Source organism: Amblyraja radiata, chromosome 10 (assembly GCF_010909765.2).
Source record: "Amblyraja radiata isolate CabotCenter1 chromosome 10, sAmbRad1.1.pri, whole genome shotgun sequence".
NCBI classification, from domain to species: domain Eukaryota; kingdom Metazoa; phylum Chordata; class Chondrichthyes; order Rajiformes; family Rajidae; genus Amblyraja; species Amblyraja radiata.
Window position 1 is genome coordinate 31,043,473 of NC_045965.1, and position 21,332 is coordinate 31,064,804.

At 42.4% G+C, this 21,332-nt stretch overlaps 1 protein-coding gene across 9 annotated transcripts in view; it reads left to right on the forward strand.

Annotated features, from left to right (window-relative positions):
- lrrc7 (leucine rich repeat containing 7) overlaps positions 1–21,332 on the forward strand; it is a 360,661-nt gene that overhangs the window by 300,935 nt on the left and 38,394 nt on the right. For 3 of the 9 annotated variants that reach the window (XM_033028474.1, XM_033028480.1, XM_033028475.1), the window contains exons 17-21: positions 4,524–4,651; positions 7,513–7,713; positions 8,927–9,038; positions 12,684–12,855; positions 18,320–20,003. In XM_033028474.1, the coding sequence (XP_032884365.1) occupies positions 4,524–4,651; positions 7,513–7,713; positions 8,927–9,038; positions 12,684–12,855; positions 18,320–20,003 (2,297 nt within the window). The remainder of the gene's footprint in view (positions 1–4,523; positions 4,652–7,512; positions 7,714–8,926; positions 9,039–12,683; positions 12,856–18,319; positions 20,004–21,332) is intronic. The other 6 variants (XM_033028476.1, XM_033028481.1, XM_033028478.1 and 3 more) reach the window with 4 other exon arrangements.

A 21,332-nucleotide genomic window follows, 5' to 3' on the forward strand; every position in this document is an offset into this window, starting at 1 on the left:
TTTACATGTATATTTTCTTCTCTGTATTACCTTGATACAACAATGCATTATTTGGTGAGATATAATGTCTGACTTGGCACAAACAACCTGGTTCCACTTCAGTTGCGCAGTTGGTGGAGTTGCTGCCTCACAGCGTCAAAGACCTGGGTTCAATACTGATCTCAGGTGCTGTCTGTGTGGAATTTAAACATTCTCCCTGTGGCCGCATGGGCTTCCTCTAGGTGCTCTGGTTTCCTCCTATATCCCAAAGACGTGGGTTTGTATGTTAATCGGCCTCTATAAATTGCCGCTAGTATGTAGGGAGTGGATGAAAAAGTGGGAATAGATGGAACTAGTGTGAATGGATGATTGCTGGTCAGCATGGATTCAGTGGGCTGAACAGCCTGTTTCCATGGTGTATTTCTAAACTAAATTAAATTCCCCCACCCCATCCGGTGCCCCACCTGGACATGCACATAGTCCTTCCTCCCCACTCCACCCCCCATCCCTCCCCCTTCAACAATGTTGCCTTCTCTAGCTTCATAATTCACAACTCTTCAATCCTTTTGTTTCACACCTTCTGTCTTTTCAAGTCTAGCCTTTGTCCACCATCTGCCTATCAAAAACCTACCTCGCCTATATCAACCTATTACCTGCCAGGCTTACCTGTCCTGCACCTCCTCTCTTCCAGCTTTCTTTCCCCTTTCCCCTACAATGAGTCTGAAGATGGTCGCAACCCTAAACGTCACCTATCATATTCTCTGGAGATGCTGCCTGACCCGTTGAGTTACTCCAGCACTTTGTGTCTATTTTTATAAACCAGCACCTGCAGTTCCTTGCAGACTCATGTCAAGCAATTTTGTGTCATTACTCCAAAACCTTTCCCAATCTCCCATGTCACAATGCTAAACCTCAGCTCCAAAAAGCTTCCTGTTAGATGGAGTTAATCTAGAGGACAAATGGGAAATTGTTCATCCTTTGTCACCTCCACTCCAGGACCATGATCAACCATTGGGCTGTATACATAGTCAATCCTTGCATATGCACTCATTCAGAGGTCGAGCTGCAATAATCTCTGATTCGTCAAACAATGGTCCACAATCTACCCACCTCCACAACACAAGAGTGTCACTTCAGAAAAGATGAATATTTTCATATTTTGGGAACTACCCCTCAGTGATAGGTACGTTGCTGATGAAATTAGTTACCGTATCCAGTACTAAAATCATAAGTGAAGAAAAGTGTGCTTGAAGATCATCAACATCTCAAACCTGGCACAAAGGTCTCTGTTTGCAGAGTAGCAGGGATAACGTCCCTTTTCCATGCTTCTGAGATAAGGATATATACAGCGTGAGAGATACCACCAATGTTATCTCTGCAAAACTACTGGCTAGCGGAAATAATTCCAGTACATTTTCAAAGCCTTCTTGAAGTGTAACATTCCCACTGATTTGTGGCAACCTCAATGCCCTGACCAGGGCAGCAGAGTGAGTAGAGCTGCTGCCTCAAAGCACTGGAGACCTGATTTCAATCCTAACCTCGGCCGCTGATTGTGTGGAGTTTGCACATTGAGAGTGTGTAGAAAGGAATTGCAGACGCTGGTTTACACTGAAGATAGACACAAAATGTTGAAGTAACTCAGCGGGATAGGCAGCATTTCTGGATACAGCGAATGGGGGACGTTTTGGGCCGAGATCCTTCTTCAGACTGAGACTCAGACTCAAATTCACATTGAGAGAGTGATTTTACCCCAGTTATTCCCGTTTCCTCCTGGATCCCAAAGATGTGTGGGCTTGTAAGTTAATTGGCTTCTGTAAATTGCCCCAAGTGTGTGTGGGTGAGGGGTATCATTTAGGGGGAGTTGGGAAGAAAAAAATGTATGAATACGTGGTATGATCTGCATAGACTCAGTGGGTTGAAGAGCCTGTTTCTATGTTGTCTGACTCTAACTGGAGAATAACCATACAGGATGGTATTGGTTATCTCATCTTCATTCATTGAGAACACAGAAAGTCCCAACGTAAACTGCTCAGCATCTCCTTCACCACCCGCATGAAGGTCTGTGGATCCCACATTGGTATCATCAGAAATGGTATCACCATCTCAGAATCCACGGAAATAAAGTGGGATATAGTCATTAGACGAGATTAACTACATTTTCCGCCTCACTTTGCTTGGACTGCCTGCCTTAGTGAGGGGGGGGGGGGGGGGGGGGGTTGTAGGTTAGTTACCTAAATTAGTACAATTCAATGTTCGTACAATTCAATGTTGAAATATCTTGAAAGGGCCTGTTTCCACGCTGTATCTCTAAACTATCTCTAAACTAATTTAATGAGTACATGAGTTAAGAACACAGGGGAGTTTGCTTCTGTGAGGAAATTCTGGACAGTTGTCATTACTCTGTAAACAGTGTAAACTTTCTCAGCCTGTCCCTCAATGGTATTTTCTATTTACAATCATTTAAGATTTGGGAAGCTCATTGTTTCAACCAGCATTATTATATCTGAGCATCTCACTGTTATAACATTACTGTTTGTGGAATCTCACTGATCATAAATTGGCTGTACCTATTTCCTGCACTGTAATAGTAATTGCACAGAAATAATATTCTTTGCCATAAAATTTCCTTGGGATACACTGATGTTGGCAGAAGTGTAATAGAAACATATGTCTTTTGTTATCCAATGTTGTAATTTAAATTATAAAAAATCTACTGATTCAATCAGTAGATAAAATATCCAATGCATTCTGAAATAGAATCCAACTTTCACTTGCTAGGCAACCTCTTTACCTAGCTTTCCCCCACCACTACAATGAATCTGAAGAAGGGTTCCAGTCCAAATCGTCGTTTATCCATTCCCTCCACAGATGCTGCCTGACCGACTGAGTTACTCCAGCACGTTGGGTTTTGCTAAAGATTCCAGCATCTGTAGTTCCTTGTGTCTTCATTCTTAAAGAGCACATAGACCTTCTGTTTTTGAGAAAGTAATTGGTGACTTTCTAATGGAAAGATCACGTGGGATGATAACAGCAGAATTAGACATTTGTGATGTGTTTACTTGCTAAAATAGTTACTGGTACACAACCAAAATGATAATTTTATTTGTGACTAGACCAAGTAGGACCCGTTGGATCCCTGTCACATGGGAGGTCTGGTACCCCAACGCAACCCGTTCCCCCAACGCAATATTCCACCACTCACCCATAGCCCCTCATCCTCTTTTTAAACTTTAAAAAAATGCAAGCACTTGCTGCCAGGACTTTAAAAAAACGATTCCACTTCCGCTGCACTTCCTCATCCACCTGTTCAGCCTCTCTCTGCCCCCTCCCCCTCCCCCTCTTGTTCAGCCTCACTATGCCAGGACTCAGTGTTCTATGATTGCAACATTGTAGCAAATGAGATCCCGTTGTGACATCATAGTTGTAACTGCCACAACACTTGAAGTTATTGGTCTCAAAGTAGGGTTTTGTAAAACTAAAAATGTTAATAACTTGTACAATATAACATTAATCTGAACAAAACTTGTTGAATACACACCACAAGACAATTGTAAGGTGGTGCAAAACTTTTAGCGCTATCGTGTATCGTTTTGGCATAATTTCAGGATCTCACTCCCTCACACGCTCACAGACAGACATCAAAACAAAATGAGAGTTTTAATAATATACTGGACCAAGTGGGACCCGTTCGGTCCCATTCCCCCGGGAGGCCTGGTCCTCCAACGCAATCCGTTCCCCCAATGTAATATTTAACCACTCACCGATTGCCCCCACGGGAGGCCTGATCCCCCGACACAACCCGTCCCTGTCACAAGGGAGGCCTGGTTCCCCAATGCAACCCATTCCCCCAAAGCCTCCATGGGAGGCCTGGTCTCCCAATGTAACCCGTTCCCCAACGCAATATTTCACCACTCACCCGTTCCCAATATTCCACCACTCACCCATAGCCCTCAACTGTGCAGGGGCGTATCCCCCAGCACGCCCTCCCCCTCCTGTTCTGTTTTTAAAGGTTATACTGTTAGTAGGGAAAGGGAGGAGAATGAAAGTGATTTTATTTACCCCAGAGAACAGGTTACAAATATGTGTGCACATTTCAAGCTGAAAATAATAAATAGTCACTACTTGGTTCATGTCTTTTGATACCTGCACAAACTCTGATCCTAGCAATTATTCTCCTGCTGGTGAACTCCAACATATATCCCTACCTAGATTCAGTGTGAAAGCATGAGACGCCAGCATGATTCTGAGCACATTAAGTTTTACCGGTCATACCTCTTTCTTCCATACTTAAGGTGATTGAATATCTGGATGGCAAATGGCACCTATGAACCACTCCAATATCGGTCAATAGTTATTAAAGGAAATTGCCTCAGAGGGTCTCCTTTGGATTATCTGAGTTCAAGTCCTCGGAAGAGAGAAAATGGACAATAATTCACTGAACGGAATGCAGCATTATTAATTATAATGTTAATTATTTTGGTATAATATGACAATATTATAATATAATAATACAATATTTTTACTTTTTGTTTGTGAATTTCCAGTAGATTTCCCTTCTGACAGTGATAGCTTCAACCCAACCTTGTGGGAAGAACAAAGACAACAACGTATGCAGGTTGCTTTTGAGTTTGAAGAGAAGAAGGACGAAGAGGATGCTTCTGGCAACATCAAGGTTATTGCTGGCAGCACTTACTTTATGTTGTACATGTTACCAGAAACCAAGTGATAGAAATTAATTTGCACTACTTTGGGTGTTAAAATGTTTTTGCATGATGCAAAATTAAAAAAGATTTTCAACTTTAGAATAGACTTGTATTACACGGTATTAAACGAGTACTTTGTGTCCGTTTTCACCAGGGAGAAGGACATGGAGCACAGTGAGAACAGTGTGGAAAATACTAATAAGCAAGGGCAGTTTGAGATTAAGGAAGAGAAGGTGTTGAGGCTATTGAAGAGCATTAAGGTAGATATATTCCCAGGACTTGATGGTATTTATCCCAGTTAATTGAGCGAGGCAAGAGGATAGATTGCAGGAGTCTTGACAAGATCTTTGTGTCTTCTCTAGCCACAGGAGAGGTCCCTGAGGAATGAAGATTAACTAATGTTGTTCCTTTATTTAAGAAGGGAGGTGAGAGAATCCAGGGAATTATAGATTGGTGAGCCTCATGACAGTGGTTGTGAAACTATTGGAGAGGATTCTTCAGGTTAGGACTTACTCCCATTTGGAAGAGAATAAATTAATTACAGACAGTCAGCACAATGAAGGAGATCAATGAGGGTAGAGTGGTAGATGTTGATAATGATCCCATGGTAGACTGATGCAGAAGTTTAAGATGCATGGGATTAATAGTGACTTGGTCATATCGATTCTGAACAGGCTTACTAATAGAAGATACAGGGTTGTGGTAGAAGGACAATATTCAGGCTGGAGTTCTGTGATCAGTGGAGTTCCACAGGGATCTGCTGTTGTTTGTAAATGTATGTGAATGACATGGACGTAAATGTAGATGAGTTGGTCATTAAGTTTGCAGATGACACTAAGATTGCTGGGCTCACAGACTCTGAGGAAGGCTGTAAAAGTATACAGCAAATTATAGATCAGCTGCAGCAATGGGCAGGGAATTGGCGGATGGAGTTTATTCCAAGGAAGTGTGAATTTACACATTTGAGAGGTCGTGTAAGGGGAAAATTTACAATTAATGGGATGACCCTTAACAGCATTGATATGCAGAGGGATCTTAGGGTCCAAGTCCATAATTCCTTGAAAGTGGATAGAGTTGTAAAGAAGGCTTATGGTATGCTTTCTTTAATAAGTGGGGCCATCGAGTATAAGAGTCAGGAAGTCATGATACAGCTTTATCGGACTTTGGTTTGGCTACATTTGAAATATTGTGAACAGTTCTGGTTTTCCATTTACTGGAAAAATGTAGAGATTTTGGAAAATATGCAGAGGAGGTTTACCAGAATGATGAACCTCCAGATTCAGGGATAGTGTCTACTCAGCTGCTATCAGGTGACTGAATCATCCTGTCAAATAGAATGGTCCTGAGCCACAATCTACCTCATTGGAGGCCATCTTAAATTGGACTTTACTGGACTTTATCTTGCACTAAATGTTATACATTTTATCATGTATCTGTATACTGTGGGTGGCTCATTTGTAATCATGTATAGTTTTCCCGCTGACTGGTTAGCACACAACTAAAAGCTTTTCACTGTACCTAGGTACATATGACAATAAACTAAACTAAACTTAGGGTGTATTAGCTGCATGTAGAGGTTGGATTTGCTGATTGCTTTCTCTGGAATGCTGGAGGTTATGGGCAGACCGGATAGTAGAATATAAAATTATGAGCAGCAAAGACTGTGTAGACAGGCAGGATCTTTTTTCCCAGGATGGAAAAATCAAATAGTAGAGGGCATAGTTTTAAGGTGAGAGGGACAAAGTTGAACGGAGATGTGCACAGCAAGTTTTTTTACACAGTGGGTGGTGAGTGCCTGACACACACTGCGGGTGTGGTAGTTGAAGCAGATACGCTTGTGACATTTAAAAGACGTGGATTGGCATATGGATATGCAGGGAATGGAGGGATATGGGTTATGTGCAAGCAGATAAATGATGTTCTTGGCATTATGTTGAGCACAAACCTTCTGTGCAAAGGGTCTGTATTGTTCTATGTTCAGATACATTTCTAAATCCAAATGTTTTCCTTTGTTCACTGCTGAGATATTGGTTTCATGCTAAATTATTTAAATTGAATGATGTTAATATTCAGTTAAAAAAAATGTGCACACTCCCAGCTAATTCCTACGTGCATGTATACTATTTTTAGATCATGAAGTTTTGCTCAATCCTGAGTTTGCCTGAACATTCAGGTTTGTATCTCAGCTGGTGAGAAGAAACCTTAGGACTAAATTTCAATCCTGTTGTAGCTCAAAAGTGCATTAAAGAGCCATAATTCTCTGTTGCTGATATTGTTCTAATTTGAAATTAAGATTTACTCATGCTAATTGGACACAAAACTGACAAAGGAAAATATTGGAAGCAGACTGGTGCTGTTAACCATTGCCATAGATTTCCTAAAATGTATTCCCTGCTACATTTCATAACTGGAAAATGTCACATGGGTAAGTTAGCAGTGAACTGCTTGTATCTAAGCTGATTCAATCAATTGAGAAGAGTAAGTGAGAAAATTGAATTGAAATGTGAAATGATTTGTATTGAGTTTGATATTAAATGGGAGGATGGTAATGAATGCTGTACAAAGAAGACAGTTGACAAACGTAGACAGTTGGCATTACTTGTGGAGGAAGGAACTACAGATGCTGATTTACACCAAAGGTGGACACAAAAAGCTGGAGTAACAAGTCAGGCAGCCTCTCAGGAGCCTCTCCTGCTAAGTTACTCCAGCATTTTGTTTCTATCTTTGTTGGCATTCATTGTTGGAATGATAATGATGAAGTTCAACTGTACCCTTATAGATAAAGAACTTTCAAGCAATTATATTTATTTTTTGCATTTTTCAATTCCAGGCTGAAATAAACCTTAAACGCTATCCTACCCCTTACCCAGAAGATCTGAAAAATATGGTGAAATCTGTTCAGCACTTGGTAGGAAAACGCAATCATGAAGGGTCGACTGAAAATTCAACAGGTGTCACAAGTATAGAACATTCTATAAAAGAAAAATATGAACATAAATGGCCTGGATCAACAAAGGAAGCTACACTTGAGGTAACTGAGAGAATTTAAAATTAATGTCTCTACATTATCCTCCCGGTTTAACTTTGTGTTCTTTAAAATTATCTCCTTTGCTAGCTTGCTAACCTCTACCAATAGGAACCCAATGGACTGGGCGTAAGCATGCCACAAAGTTCACTAGAAAGCCAACAGAATTGTCTATGAAATGTCCAATTCTCACAACTGTTTTAGACATGTCAAACATTCTCGTAATGTTCACTATTTGCTGAGAAGGAATGACTGCTTCAAGGTCAAGGTTCAAGGTCAGTTTATTGTCACATGTGCCAATTAAGGTACATGTGCTAATTAAGAAATTCAAATTACCATACAGCCATACTAAAAAAAAGTAACAAGACACACAACTACAAAAAAGTTAATATAAACATCCACCACAGCGGATTCCCCACGTTTCTCACTGTGATGGAAGACAATAAAGTCTAATTCTCTTCCTCTTTATTCTCCCGGGGTCGGAGCAGTCGAACCATCCGCAGTCGGGGTGATCGAAGCTCCCGCAGCCGGTAGTCGAAGCCCTCGCATCTGGGCAATCGAAGCTCCCAAGTCGGGGTGGTCGAAGCTCCCGCATCGGGGCGATCAAAGCTCCCACATCGGGGGCGATCGAAGTTCCTGCGACTTGGAGTTCCCAAAGTCGGTCTCTGACCAGAGATTGCAAGCTCCGCGATGTTAAAGTCTGCAGGCTCCCGCGGTGGAGCTCAGTGGTCGATCCCTGGTAAATGGATCGCGGGCTCTGTGATGTTAAGTCCGCAGGCACCCGCGATGGAGTTCTCGAAGTTGGTCTCCAGCAAAGGCCGCCAACTCCTCGATGTTAGGCCGCAGTGCGGACGGAGATACGATACGGAGGTAAGAGATTGGAAAAAGTTTCTAACCAACCCCACCCCCCATAAAACAAGCTAAAGACCACTAAAACAAACATTTAATACATACAAACAAACAACAAAAGAAGAAAGGGATAGACAAACTGTTGGCGAGGCAGCCATTGCTGGTGACACCCGGTGGTCCAATGGAATCATATTACACCTTAAGGAACTGCTGGTGGAAGGAAGTAAAATGAAAAAAAAGAACAAAATAGTAGTAGAGGGTCTTAGTCCGTGGATTTGTCTCAGAGCAATGTCACAAGCAAGATATGACTTTTCATACATGTTACACCTACTTGTTTTGTTGAAAAATATTTTTACTATGTCTTCTACAGAGATCCTTAGGCGACTCACCAAATGATCTGAGAATGGGAGAACTGCGACCTGCACTTACAGAAACTCCACTATTCAAGCCCAAAGTTGTCCTGATAGGTAAAGAGAAGAAAGGTACTGTGCCACCTCCATGGAGTGCAAGAGCAATATCTGGGATATTGTTTGTGTGTTGACCTAAATACAAAGAAGAGGGGAATGAGAGAATCATAATTTTGCCTAAGCAATATGAACATTGAGAATGTCTAACTCTGCAAATATCTCATGGGATGAAATATTTTGAAAAGATTGTCAAAGTAATGGTAAGCATATACCATTAGTATAGTCAAGGAATACCAGGAATTTATAGCAAATACCTAAGAAATGCCATAATTTAATTTAGATTTTGTGCACCTGCAACAAGTGGTTGTACTGGTTACACAGCTCCATCTGATATCAGAGTTAATGGAGATCACAAGATCACTAAAATTAGTTTAATCACTCATGTCATTTAGACCATTCAAGAATGACATTGGCATATTTCACAATCAAGTCAAGAGAGTTTATTGTCATGTGTCCCAAATAGGAAAATGAAATTCTTGCTTGCTGTCTGATGGCTGTGGGGAAGTAGCTGTTCCTGAACCTGGATGTTGCAGATTTTAGGCTCTTATACCTTCTACCTGTTGGCAGCAGAGAGATGAGTGTGTGGCCAGGATGGTGTGCGTCCTTGATGATACTGGTAGCCTTTTTGAGGCAGCGACTGCGATAGATCCCCTCGATGGTAGGGAGGTCAGAGCCAATGATGGACTGGGCAGCGTTTACAACTTTCTGCAGCCTTCTCAGGAAGTAGAGGCACTGATGTGCTTTCTTTATGATTGCATCAGTGTTCTGGGACCAGGAGAGATCTTCGGAAATATGCACGCCCAGGAATTTGAAGTTCTTGACCCTTTCCACCATCGACCCGTTGATATAAACGGGACTGTGGGTCCCCATCCTACCAATGGCAATGATATACAGTAAACCCTCATTATAACGGACCATACAGGGGGGAATCGTGTCCGTTATCGCCAATTGTCTGTTATAATCGAGTAAGGTATTATCATTGTATGTATTTGAAATGAAGAAGTGCAGATGATGGCTAATACACAAACAGACCCATAGTGCTGGAGTAACTCAGTGTGTCAGGCAGCATCGCTGGAGAACTTGGATAGCAGACGTCAGGACCCTTCTTCAGACTGTGCGTAATTTCACCTTAAAAAAAAAAGCGCCAATTCACTGGTCAATACCAGCAAGCTCTTATTCACCGATTGTCAGGGCTGTTGTTGCAGCACACGTTGCAGCCCCAAACAGGACGTGCTTTCTTCAGGCTGCCGCTACTGACTGGATGCGCACAGTCACCATGGGGCTCCCTCCCCTCTCGCCTGCTGTTGCTTGCAAGGAAGAGTTTGTCGGTGACTCCAGGGGAGAAGGACAAGAAGGCGGAGGTGGAGGGAGAAGAGGTTGACTGGACAGATCAATGGGAGAAGGAGGAGGTGGCGGCGATCAAGCGGACAAAGTGAAGAAAGGAGCAGCAGCTGGTGAGAGGGGAGGAAGCCCCATGATGACCGAGCCCTTCCTGTCAGTTGTGGCGGCCTGAAGAAAGCGTTGTCCCCAGGGGCTAGAATATGAGCTGCAACAACAGCTGCTTCAACGGAACCATGAAGGACCATGGTGGGTGAAGAAGGGCTGGTTGGTACACCTTGTGAGTCAGGCAGGGACCCTCGGAAGCCTGCGCTCTAAGCGGCCGGGTGTGATTTGGGGGTCCACTTGCTATAACCACAATCTATTATAAAGGGGTCGGTTAAAACAGGTTTACTGTATTTAGACCATTGTGAAAATAATTATGCCTTGGCTGTGCCACTTGAGAGGTGCAAGACCCAGTAGAACTAAAGGCTTAGAATTAGTGAAGTATTCAAATGCTTCACTAATTATAACTAATTTGTTATAGTCTTTCAGTAGGGTTTAATTAATTAAAGTTGAAGTTTTTCATCAGAAGGACTTTTGGTTGTGCAGCAGTAATTTGAGTTGCAATGAAAGATGTTTGGAGTAACAATTAAAATGATAGGGCAAGAAATTGAGCACCCGATTAATCTGTACAAAAGTAAGTTACCAAACCTTTGGCATATTGCCCAGAATTAGCTCCATAACTCTGGTATTGTTTTTACCAAAAACAGAGTTAATGTTGTAAGAGTCAAATCCTGGATATTAGGTGCCTAGATTGTAACGTGAAGAAATGGAGAAAAAAAAACGTGCATTTATACAAAATAAAAACCATAAAAAATCATCAAAATTATTTAACGCAAACCTATAAGATACCCTCCTGCAAATATAGAATTATTATCCAAATACAATACAATACAAAACAATACATCAAACATGATTTATTTTGTTAAAACAGGGACTGAATCCACACATTGTCATGGTAAAGCAATTGTTATTTATCTTTTGGTATGTTCTTTTCTTTTAGTTTCTTCTCTTCTCTGAAAGTATTAATGCATGGGTTTTGCAAAACATCTGTAAATCAGGAGTGTAGGTGCATAGTTCCTTGAAGGTGGCATCACAGGTAGATAGGGTGGTCAGTAAGGCATTTGGCACATTGGCCTTCATCAGTCAGAGTATTGAGTATAGAAGTTGGGAGGCCATGTTGCAGTGATATAAGACTTTGGTGAGGCCGCATTTTGAGTATTGTGTTCAGTTCTGGGATGTTATAGGAAAGATGTTGTCAAGTTGGAAAGGGTGCAGAAAGTGGCGGACTGGCCAGGGTGTCAGCTTGCCCGATGGCAAGTGGGCCCCTTATGAAGTGATAGCAAGTGGGCCCCTGTTAAATGATAGCATTGTAGTTGTGGGTGGGCCCCCTTTGTCTCCTAGCAACCAATATTTTTCGACCCAGTCCGCCACTGGGTGCAAAGAAGATTTACAATGATGCTGGCAGGACTCAAGGGTCTGAGCTATAGGGAGAGATTAGGATATTCCTTGGAGCGCAGGATGATGAAGGGTGATTTTATAGAGGTACAAAATCATCAGAGGAATAGATGGGTTGGATCAACAGTTTCTTACCCAGAATAGGGGATTCGAGAATCAGAGGGCATATAGGTTTAAAGAGAAGGGGAAAGATTTTATAATAATCTGAGGGGTCTGTTTCCACACTGTATGACTCTATCAACAGTGTGTGTGGATAAGGGGGGGGGGGGGGGGGGGGGGGGGGATATTTTTGTGGGTGTTTATAAATACATTTAATTTTCTGCGGTCCTTAAATTTTTAGGAGGGGTTACAACACCGAGATAGGAACTGATGTTTCTTAACACTGTCTAAGTGTTTTAAGGATTAAAAACGACATCTGAAAGAACACAGAAGGTCAGGCAGCATCTGGAGCAGAGGGGATGGTTAACATTTCAGTACAAGAGTTGTCCTATTGCAGGGTCACTGAGTTTCACCAACAGTTTGTGTTTTGCTCCAATTACAACATCTCCAGTTTTCTGTCTCTGCTTTAAGTATCACTTTAATTGCAAATAATTGATTTGATAAAACAAAGGCCAATGATTGAATGTTCTTGTAGAATGTTGGTTAATTTTCAACTGAACCAATAGTAGGCTCTTTTTTTAAAAAGGTTCCAGCGGGCTGTGCCATATAAAATATTGTACCCAGTGTAATTTTCAAACATATCAATATATAAATATATCGTTATAACAAGTGTTTGTGTTAACCAGTGCAAAAACATTTTTATGTGTTATATTGCATATTAAGAATCAACAGATGAATCAGAAGGTGACAGAATCAACAATAGTGGTTCTTCAGGCTCCTACTCAGATTACTCACCTTCCCAAGCATCTTCAGGTTCTTCTGCAGCACCCATTAAAGTCAACACATTGCAGACAGCAGTGAAAGATGGTGTAGCTGCATCCTCTTGGGGAAACAGGTGTGTGAAATCATAACAATGATTAATCATCTTTTTGCCAATTCTAGTAGTGTAAATTTTGAACAAATTACTTTGACTGCTTTTCAATTGTTTCCCATCTTTATTAAGGAATAAGAGAGTTAATGGCTGCATATTCTAGATATAATTGAGGTTAGGGTGACATAAGCAAATATTACTGAATCATACAGTAGTACACTACTAGAGGAGGGAATTTATCTCATTAAATCTGTAGCAAATGTTCGAATGAGCACACTTTTTTTATTACATTCCACTGCTTTTTGTCACATTGCAATTATTTTCATAGAACATAGAACATCGAACCACACGGCACAAGAATAGGCACTTTGGTTCATAATGTCTGTGCCGAACTTTATGCCAAACTAAACTAATCTCATATGCCTGCACATGATACATACCCCTTACATTCCCTGCACATCCATGTACTCATCTAAAATGTACACATTTCTGCCAACTTAAACATGATCCCATCACCAGTCACGTCTTCCCATTCTCACGCTTTTCATATTTCCACCCTCACCCTTTTCATATTTCCACAGAGACCACCCCCTCCACAAATCCTTTGTCCACTTATGCTTTTCCACCCAGACCACCCCCTTCCTCCTGCAACCACAGGAAATGTAACACCTGTCCCTGTACCTCCATCACATCCATCCAGGGACCCATGCAGTCCTTTCAGCTGACACAGTGGTTCACATGCACCTCCTCTATTGCATTCAGTACTCTTGGCTGGTTCTGATACAAGCAGAGAAAACAAATTATCTGAAATTGTTAAATTCAATATTGAGAATCACAGGCTGCATGTACTCAGTCAGAAGATGAAATGCTCTTCTTCAACCTTACTTTGGGCCTCATTAGACCAGTGCAGGAGGCCACAAACAGAGGTCAGAATGGGAGTGGTACAGATAATTGCCAGGGTAGGCAACTGGAAGCTCAGAACTGCTGCATCCAGCTGAAAAAAGGTGTGTGACGAAGTGGTCATCCAATTTACATTTAATTAATCCCACATAGAGGAAACCACTTCATTAGAATTGAATGCATTGTACAAATTGTAGGAAGTCTAAGTGGATTGCTTCTTAGGTTTAAAGGATCGATTAGGTTCTTTCACAGCTGAAGGGATAAGGTAAAAGAGCACATGTTGTAACTACTGTATTTATATGGGAGGCTGTCAAAAAAAAGAGAAATGGTTGTTGGAGATGAAAGAATGGACTAGGGATTAGCAAAGAGTATGGCCCCTTTGGAATGCTGATAGAAGAGAGGGGGGAGTGTGCCCTGAAATGGAATCTCGGCCACATAAATCGCAAGGGATGATCTGTTGAATGTGGAGAAATTAAGACATGGGAAATCCAAGGTACTCTCGAAGAGCAGAGGCATAGGAAATAGATGAGATGTTTGCGGGCTTTGCCATAGTTGACAGCGGCTATTAATGATCATTAAGAAATGCCATCAAATGTCTTTCAAGTATTTTCACCTCAATTCTGTTTTCCAGCCCTAACATGACCTTGTACCTGTGCTCCTACTACCTTTCATCCCAGGATGTTAAGTTTAATTTATGTTACTATATGTATTCCTTTCAAAGATCCAGAAGAACAACTGCAACTGCACTATTATCATCCACCACTTCAATTTCCTCAAAATTCTGGATATTCAATATACTTAAATTTATGCTAGCTGTCCATAATTTACCAAATGGCTGTACTGTTAATTGTTTTCCTAGACAGATTTTCCATTGACTAACTGGCCTTTGATAACCAGGTTTCTTCTGCACAATTTTGAACAAAGATATACTATTTGCAGTCTTCCAGTCTTTTGTCACTTCCACCTGCCATTTATTAGGGAGATAGACAATACAATACAATGAACTTTATTTTTCCGTTAGGAACTTTGGTTTCTGCAGCCATACAACAAGAAGAAACAATTTTCTTCTCCTCCTCACTGTAATGGAAGGCAAAGTCTTGTCTCTCCCCTGTTCTCCATCCTCTCCCGATGTTAAAGCCCCCGGCGGGCAATGATAAGTCCCGCAGCCGTTAAGGCTGTGCCGGCGATGTAAGGCCCTGCTCCGGGTCTTAATGTTGGAGCTCCCGGCGGGCGATGGCAAGTCCCGCGGCTGTTAAAGCTGTGCCGGGCGATGTCAGGCCCCACTCATTTTCAGCACTGCAACTCGGGCGGGAGAAGCTGCCGCTGCGGGAGCTCCGAAAAGCGGTCTCCCACCAGGGACCGGCGAGCTCCCGATGTCACCGTCCACGGGCCTGCAGCTGGAGCCTCCGAAGCCCCAAAGTCTGGCCGCAGCCGAGCGCCACCACAGCTCCCTAAGCTCCACGGCCGGCCAGCCGCACGACGCAGGCTCCGCGACTGGAGCCCCCAGGTCATTCCTGCTGGAGGCCGCTCCACGGTGCTAGGCCCCAACGACAACGGAGACCTGAAAAGGAATGGGAAAAGGTCAGGTCTCCCGTGCAGGGAAGAGATATAAAAGTCTCCCCCATCCCGCCTCCCACACATACACATTCAAAAACAATATAAAAACCACAGCAAACTACACATTGAACGGGACAAAAATTTTTAAAAGGACAGACGGACTGCAGGGGCTGCTGCTGCGAGGCACCGCCATTTTACAGATAGACAAGCTCTTCTGCGATCAGGATACCAAAAAATAATGATCAAATTATTATCAGTGCCACATATCAATAAAAAAGGTGCAAAATTCACAGAACACGGCCTGAGGTCACGATCATATATGGTCCCTGGAGCTGTGCCATTATGCCGCTCAAGACTAGGTGAATCAAATTTCTATATCTAGCCTTGGGGAAGAGTTCATTGAGTTTTTTTCAAAGAGTTTCTAGAAGCAATATTTTGAGGAACCATGCTATTTTAAATCTGTTATTATGCAATGAGACAAAATGTCTTAATGATCTCATTGCAAAGAATCCTCTGAAAAAGTGTGATAGCATGGGAAAATTTCAAAATCAGTTTGGGCTTGCATGGAAAGAGGACATATGGCCCACTGAGTCTGTGCCGATTATCAAGCAGGTTTTGAGACTGTAACTGACAGGGTGGATAAAAGGGAAACAGTAGATATAGATTTCCTAAAGGCATTGGATAAGAGCCCCAATAAAAGATCACTTTCTAAAATCGGAGTGTACACGTTGGGGTAATATATTGGCATGGCTAACCAACAGAAAACAGGATAAATGGACTATTTTTAGATTGGCATTCAGAAACTAATGCAGTGCTACAAACATCACTTCTGGAACTATTTATCATTTATGTTAATAACATTAATGTATCTTGATCAGCTGCTTTGAAGGGAGGCTGGGACTATCCCATCGTTTATGAAACAGTTGGACAGGTATATGGATAGGACAGGTTTGGAGGGATATGGACCAAGCACAGGCAAGTGGGACTAGTGTAACTGGGACATTGTTGGCCGGCGTGGGCGTTGGGCCGAAGGGCCTGATTCCACACTGTATGACTCCAACTCAAGCTTTATTGGATATTTGATCAAGTGCGATGTGGAGGGGAGGGGGGGGGGGGAGCGCTGCGTCTCACGGGAGGGCTGGTCCCGGAACGCAATATTCCACCACTCACCCATAGCCCTCAACTGCCCAGGCGTGGCTGATGGATTCCCGTTGTGACATAATCCCCCCCCCACACACACACACACACTAACCCTCCCACACACACTAACCCCCCCCCCACACACACACACACTAACCCCCCCCACACACTAACCCCCCCCCACACACACACACTAACCGCCCAACAACACGAACCGCCACACCAAACGAACCCACCCACACACAACCCCACAGACAAACGAACCCCCACACACACGAACCCCCCCACACACACACAACCCCCCCCACACACCGCACGCGAAAACCCCCCACACTCACTAACCCCCCCACACACATACTAACCCCCCCCACATACATTAACCCCCCCACACACACTAACCCCCCCACACACACACACTAACCACACATACACACTAACCCCCCCCACACACACTAAACCCCCCTCACACACACACACTAACCCCCCCTCCCCACACACACACACACACAGTAACCCCATATCTGTCTCTCTCTATTTCTATATCTGTCGCCACTCCCTCCCTCTCCTTTTCCCTAACCTCAGTCACTGTTGGGTTGCAGCTGAGATCCCATTGTAATGTCATTGTTGGTTGGCGGAATATTCACGGCAGCGTATGTAAATGAGATCCCATTGTGATTGGAGGACTGTGAGATGCCATTGTGAAGTCATCCCTGGAAGCTGCCAGAAAAATCTCACAGCAGTCAGTTATTCTTCTCAAAGTGGGCTTTTTTTTAAAGCATTACCATGCACCGTTTTGGCTTGGATACCATCTCAAACACACACACACACACACACACACACACACACACACACACACACACACACACACACACACACACACACACACACACACACACCTCCCCACACACACTAACCTCCCCACACACACTAACCCCCCCACACACTAACCCCCCCACACACACACTAACCCCCCCACACACACACAACCCCCCCCCCACACACACACACTCTCTAACCCCCCCACACATACATTAACCCCCCCACACACACGAACCCTCCCACACAGGCACTAACCCCACATACACACTAACCCCCACACACTAACCCCCCCCTCACACACACAGACTAACCCCCCCCTCTCCCACACACACACACACAGTAACCCCATATCTATCCATAGGCCCATATTTCAGATTTTCCAAAAAGTGGGACTAATTGACAGGTTCTTTTTCATTAGGATTTAGAACATAGATATTTAGCAAATTCCAATCCTTTTTTATCGCCATTATTAATTAAAATATATTACATTTTCTTGAAGTTTTTAAACTTACGAGTCATTCCCATGGCTTTAGATCTTTACGTTAGGAGAAAACATAAATGAATGGACTAAAATTTCTGCCCATTTATTGTAAAGCTTCAATATAAAATGTTTTTGTGAGTTTTATTCATTATATGGTCTCACATTATAAAAGTTTTTTCTGACTTTTGCTCAGATAATATTAAGTAAAACACATTGATTTATGCTTACCTTCCCAATGAAATATGTTGCTTTCATTTGGTAACTGTTCACAGACACAGACTAATCGCATTCAATGCTATTGTGCAGAATGGAATTTTCCAGAAAATGTTTGTTAGGGTTGTATCATGAGACATTTGAGAGTGTAAGACTGTGTGAAATCAAGAGCTTGGTCAAAAGATTGCATCAGTGGGTGATGACCAATCCAAATGAGTAAATGATAGACAAGTTTGAAAGTCTTCTGATAATCCAATGTTTTACTGTTGAAAATGTATCCATTATTTAGTGAGGTTTGTTATTGTAATGAATGTAAACTTCCAAATATCAGGAATTCTCTGATTATGCATTCAAATATCTGATATCCTTCTGACCCAGCAGGTTAACACAGACATTTCAACAAAACATTGAAGCAAAACCTTTACTCGGTCAGAGGGAAATGGCATCAACAGCAAGTCTACAACAACGTGCTGAAAGGCGCCCGGTTAATGACGCATTTTCTGATAAGTGGAATGACAACTCACATTATGATAATACTGGTTTTGTCTCAGAAGAAAGCACTTCAATTTTAGAAAATCCTAGTGCCAACCCTTTAATAAGCACAATATCAAGGAGCACATCCGCCCAGGGGCGTAGGCCGTTAATGAGACAGGACAGAATTATTGGCGTTCCATTGGATTTGGAACATGGCATGCACAGTGTCAGAAATACACAAGAAAATGAAACTGCCACTCCCTGGCAAAACTGGACTAGAACACCAAGTCCATTTGAGGATAGAACTGCATTTCCATCAAAGTTGGAGACCACTCCTTTCAGCAGTCCTATTCCTGATAGAAAAGATTTGGAACATTCTACACGTGGAATTACTGAATTTTCCCGCACATTTTCATCGGGTTCTCCATGGAGTTTTCTCAATTCTAGAGAATCTAATTTAAGTAGAGGCCATATGGACAAATTCACACATACTTGCAGACCTGAGTCTGCCAAGAGTGCTATTGTTATCAGTAAAAGTACTGAACGACTTGCACCAATGATGAGATCGGTTAAAGCAGGCCAGTTTACGAAATCCCAAAGCATTGATGAAATTGACATTGGGGCCTTCAAGATTTACAATATACCACTGGACTGTTATGGTTCCAGCGCAGAAAATCCCTGTAGCATTGATATACCAGACCAAATGCCAGCCCACGAACTAGGCATGTCACGCAGCCTTTCTGCTCCAATGTTGGATGAAGATTTATCAGAAACATATGGAAGCATAAAGATCTCTCATAAAGTTCCAACCTCAAAGAAAGTGTATCATTTTGACCAAAGTTTCAATCCTCAAGGTGCCGTAAATCTTAAACCTGAGAGACGAGTAACCACTTCTTTTACACATAATGTTGACTATGGTGTCCAGCAAAACAAGAATGTTTCAAAAGATATCATTAATCCACGCTCCTTCAGAGGCTACGAACCCATGGAACACATGTATTCATTCTCACAGCCCTCAGTAAATGATGAACCAGTAAATCCTCAGTTTGCAACTCAAGGCGATAGAGTTGGATTCTTAAGAAGGGGTGACTCCCTGGCAACCTCCACAGAAATGGCATTGCATCGAAGGGTTAATGAAGCTCCTGAGATACCTCAAAGTGACAGATATGTCAGGACTCATTACAGAGGAGTTTTAGAACATCAGAACAGCGCATCATTAGTTGAGTCACAATATCTCAAAAGGAATGGAAGATATGATGAAGATTATTCAACATTCCAAGACTTGAAAAATCAGGGTAGAACTTTTCAAGATAAACCTTTGACTCAGAGGAGGCCATTATCTGCAAGAAGCTACAGTACTGAAAGCTATGGGTTTTCCCAAACCAGACCAGTTTCAGCAAGGCCTACCATGGCAGCTTTGTTAGAGAAGTTACCTTCAGATTATAACATCGCTAGCTACAGTGAAAAGCCTTCAGAGAGCAATGATGTAAGGATCAGGTCTTCACAGAAAGGCGATGAGAGTGGCAAAATACCTCTAGATTGGAGACAACAACTGCTCAGGCATATAGAAGCGAAAAGGTTAGATAGGGTGAGTGTGTTTTTAAAACATTTTTTAAAATAAATATTCAGTTTTTATCCAGTTCTATAAAAAATATCGATTTGTTCAATTACTAATACGGGGCATGGCAATACTCTACTGGACTGTTGTAAGAAAAATAATTTCACTACGTGTTAGCACTTTGCACATGTGACAATAAAAGCACCATTGACCACCATTGATGGAAGGATATCATTAAGTTGCAGAGCCTGTGAAAGTTGGAAAATTGGAAGAGATTCACCAAAATTTTACCTGGGATGCAGGCTTGAGTTATCGGGAGAGGCTGGATAGACTTGGACTCTTCACTCTCAAACATAGAAACCTGAGAGGTGAAACGTTTGAGCTATATCAGACCATGATGGGCATGGATAAAGTGAATGCTCACTGTCTTTTTCCCAGGGTAGAGGATTCTAAAACACGAGGGCATAGGCTTAAGGTGAAAGAGGAATGATTCAACAAGGACCCCAGGGTCAACTTTTTCATCCGTATCTGGAATTAACAGCAATAGAAAGTCATTGAACCAATACAATTACAACTTTTAAAAGACATCTGTACTGATATATGGATAAGAAGAATTTAGAGCGCCAGGAGCTAAATGCAGGCAAATGGCCCAGTATGCCAACTTGGTCGGCATGGACATGGTGGGCCAAAGGGTATGTTTCAGTGCTGTGTAGCTCTATAACTATCACCGCACATGTATGCCCCTTATAATTTTTTGTACTTCAATCAATCAATCAATCAATCAATCAACCTTTATTGTCATCTTGCAAGCAACAGTTGTACAGTGCAAAATGAAAAGCCGTTTCCCAGAGAATAGCGGAGCATCGCACATGAAATTTAAAACATTTCACACATAATAACACTAAAAACAATCCAGTCCCTGATGGAACAGTATAAATAGTTAAAAGCAGGTAAAACACAACGTTAAAATACAATAAACCAATCATAAAAATGTCCGGGGCAGCTGATTTGAGTGGCCAGTGCCAGTTATTAAAGTGGCCAGTGCCAGTTATTAAAGTGTCCGTGCCAGCCGCAGAATCAAGTGGCTGTGAGTACAGAGTGACTGTTTAGCAGCCTCACAGCCTGTGGTAGGAAGCTGTTTAGCAATCTTGTAGTCCGGGCTTTGATGCTTCAATATCTCTTGCCTGATGGCAGGAGATCCAGGTGTATGTGGAGGGGGTGCAGTTTGTCCTTAGCAATTCTCTGAGCTTTTTTCAGACAGCGGCTCTGGAATAGTTCTTGTACCGAGGGTAGGGAGACGCCAATGATCCTCTCTGCTCCCCTCACTACCCTCTGCAGAGCCTTCCTGTCCGAGCAGTT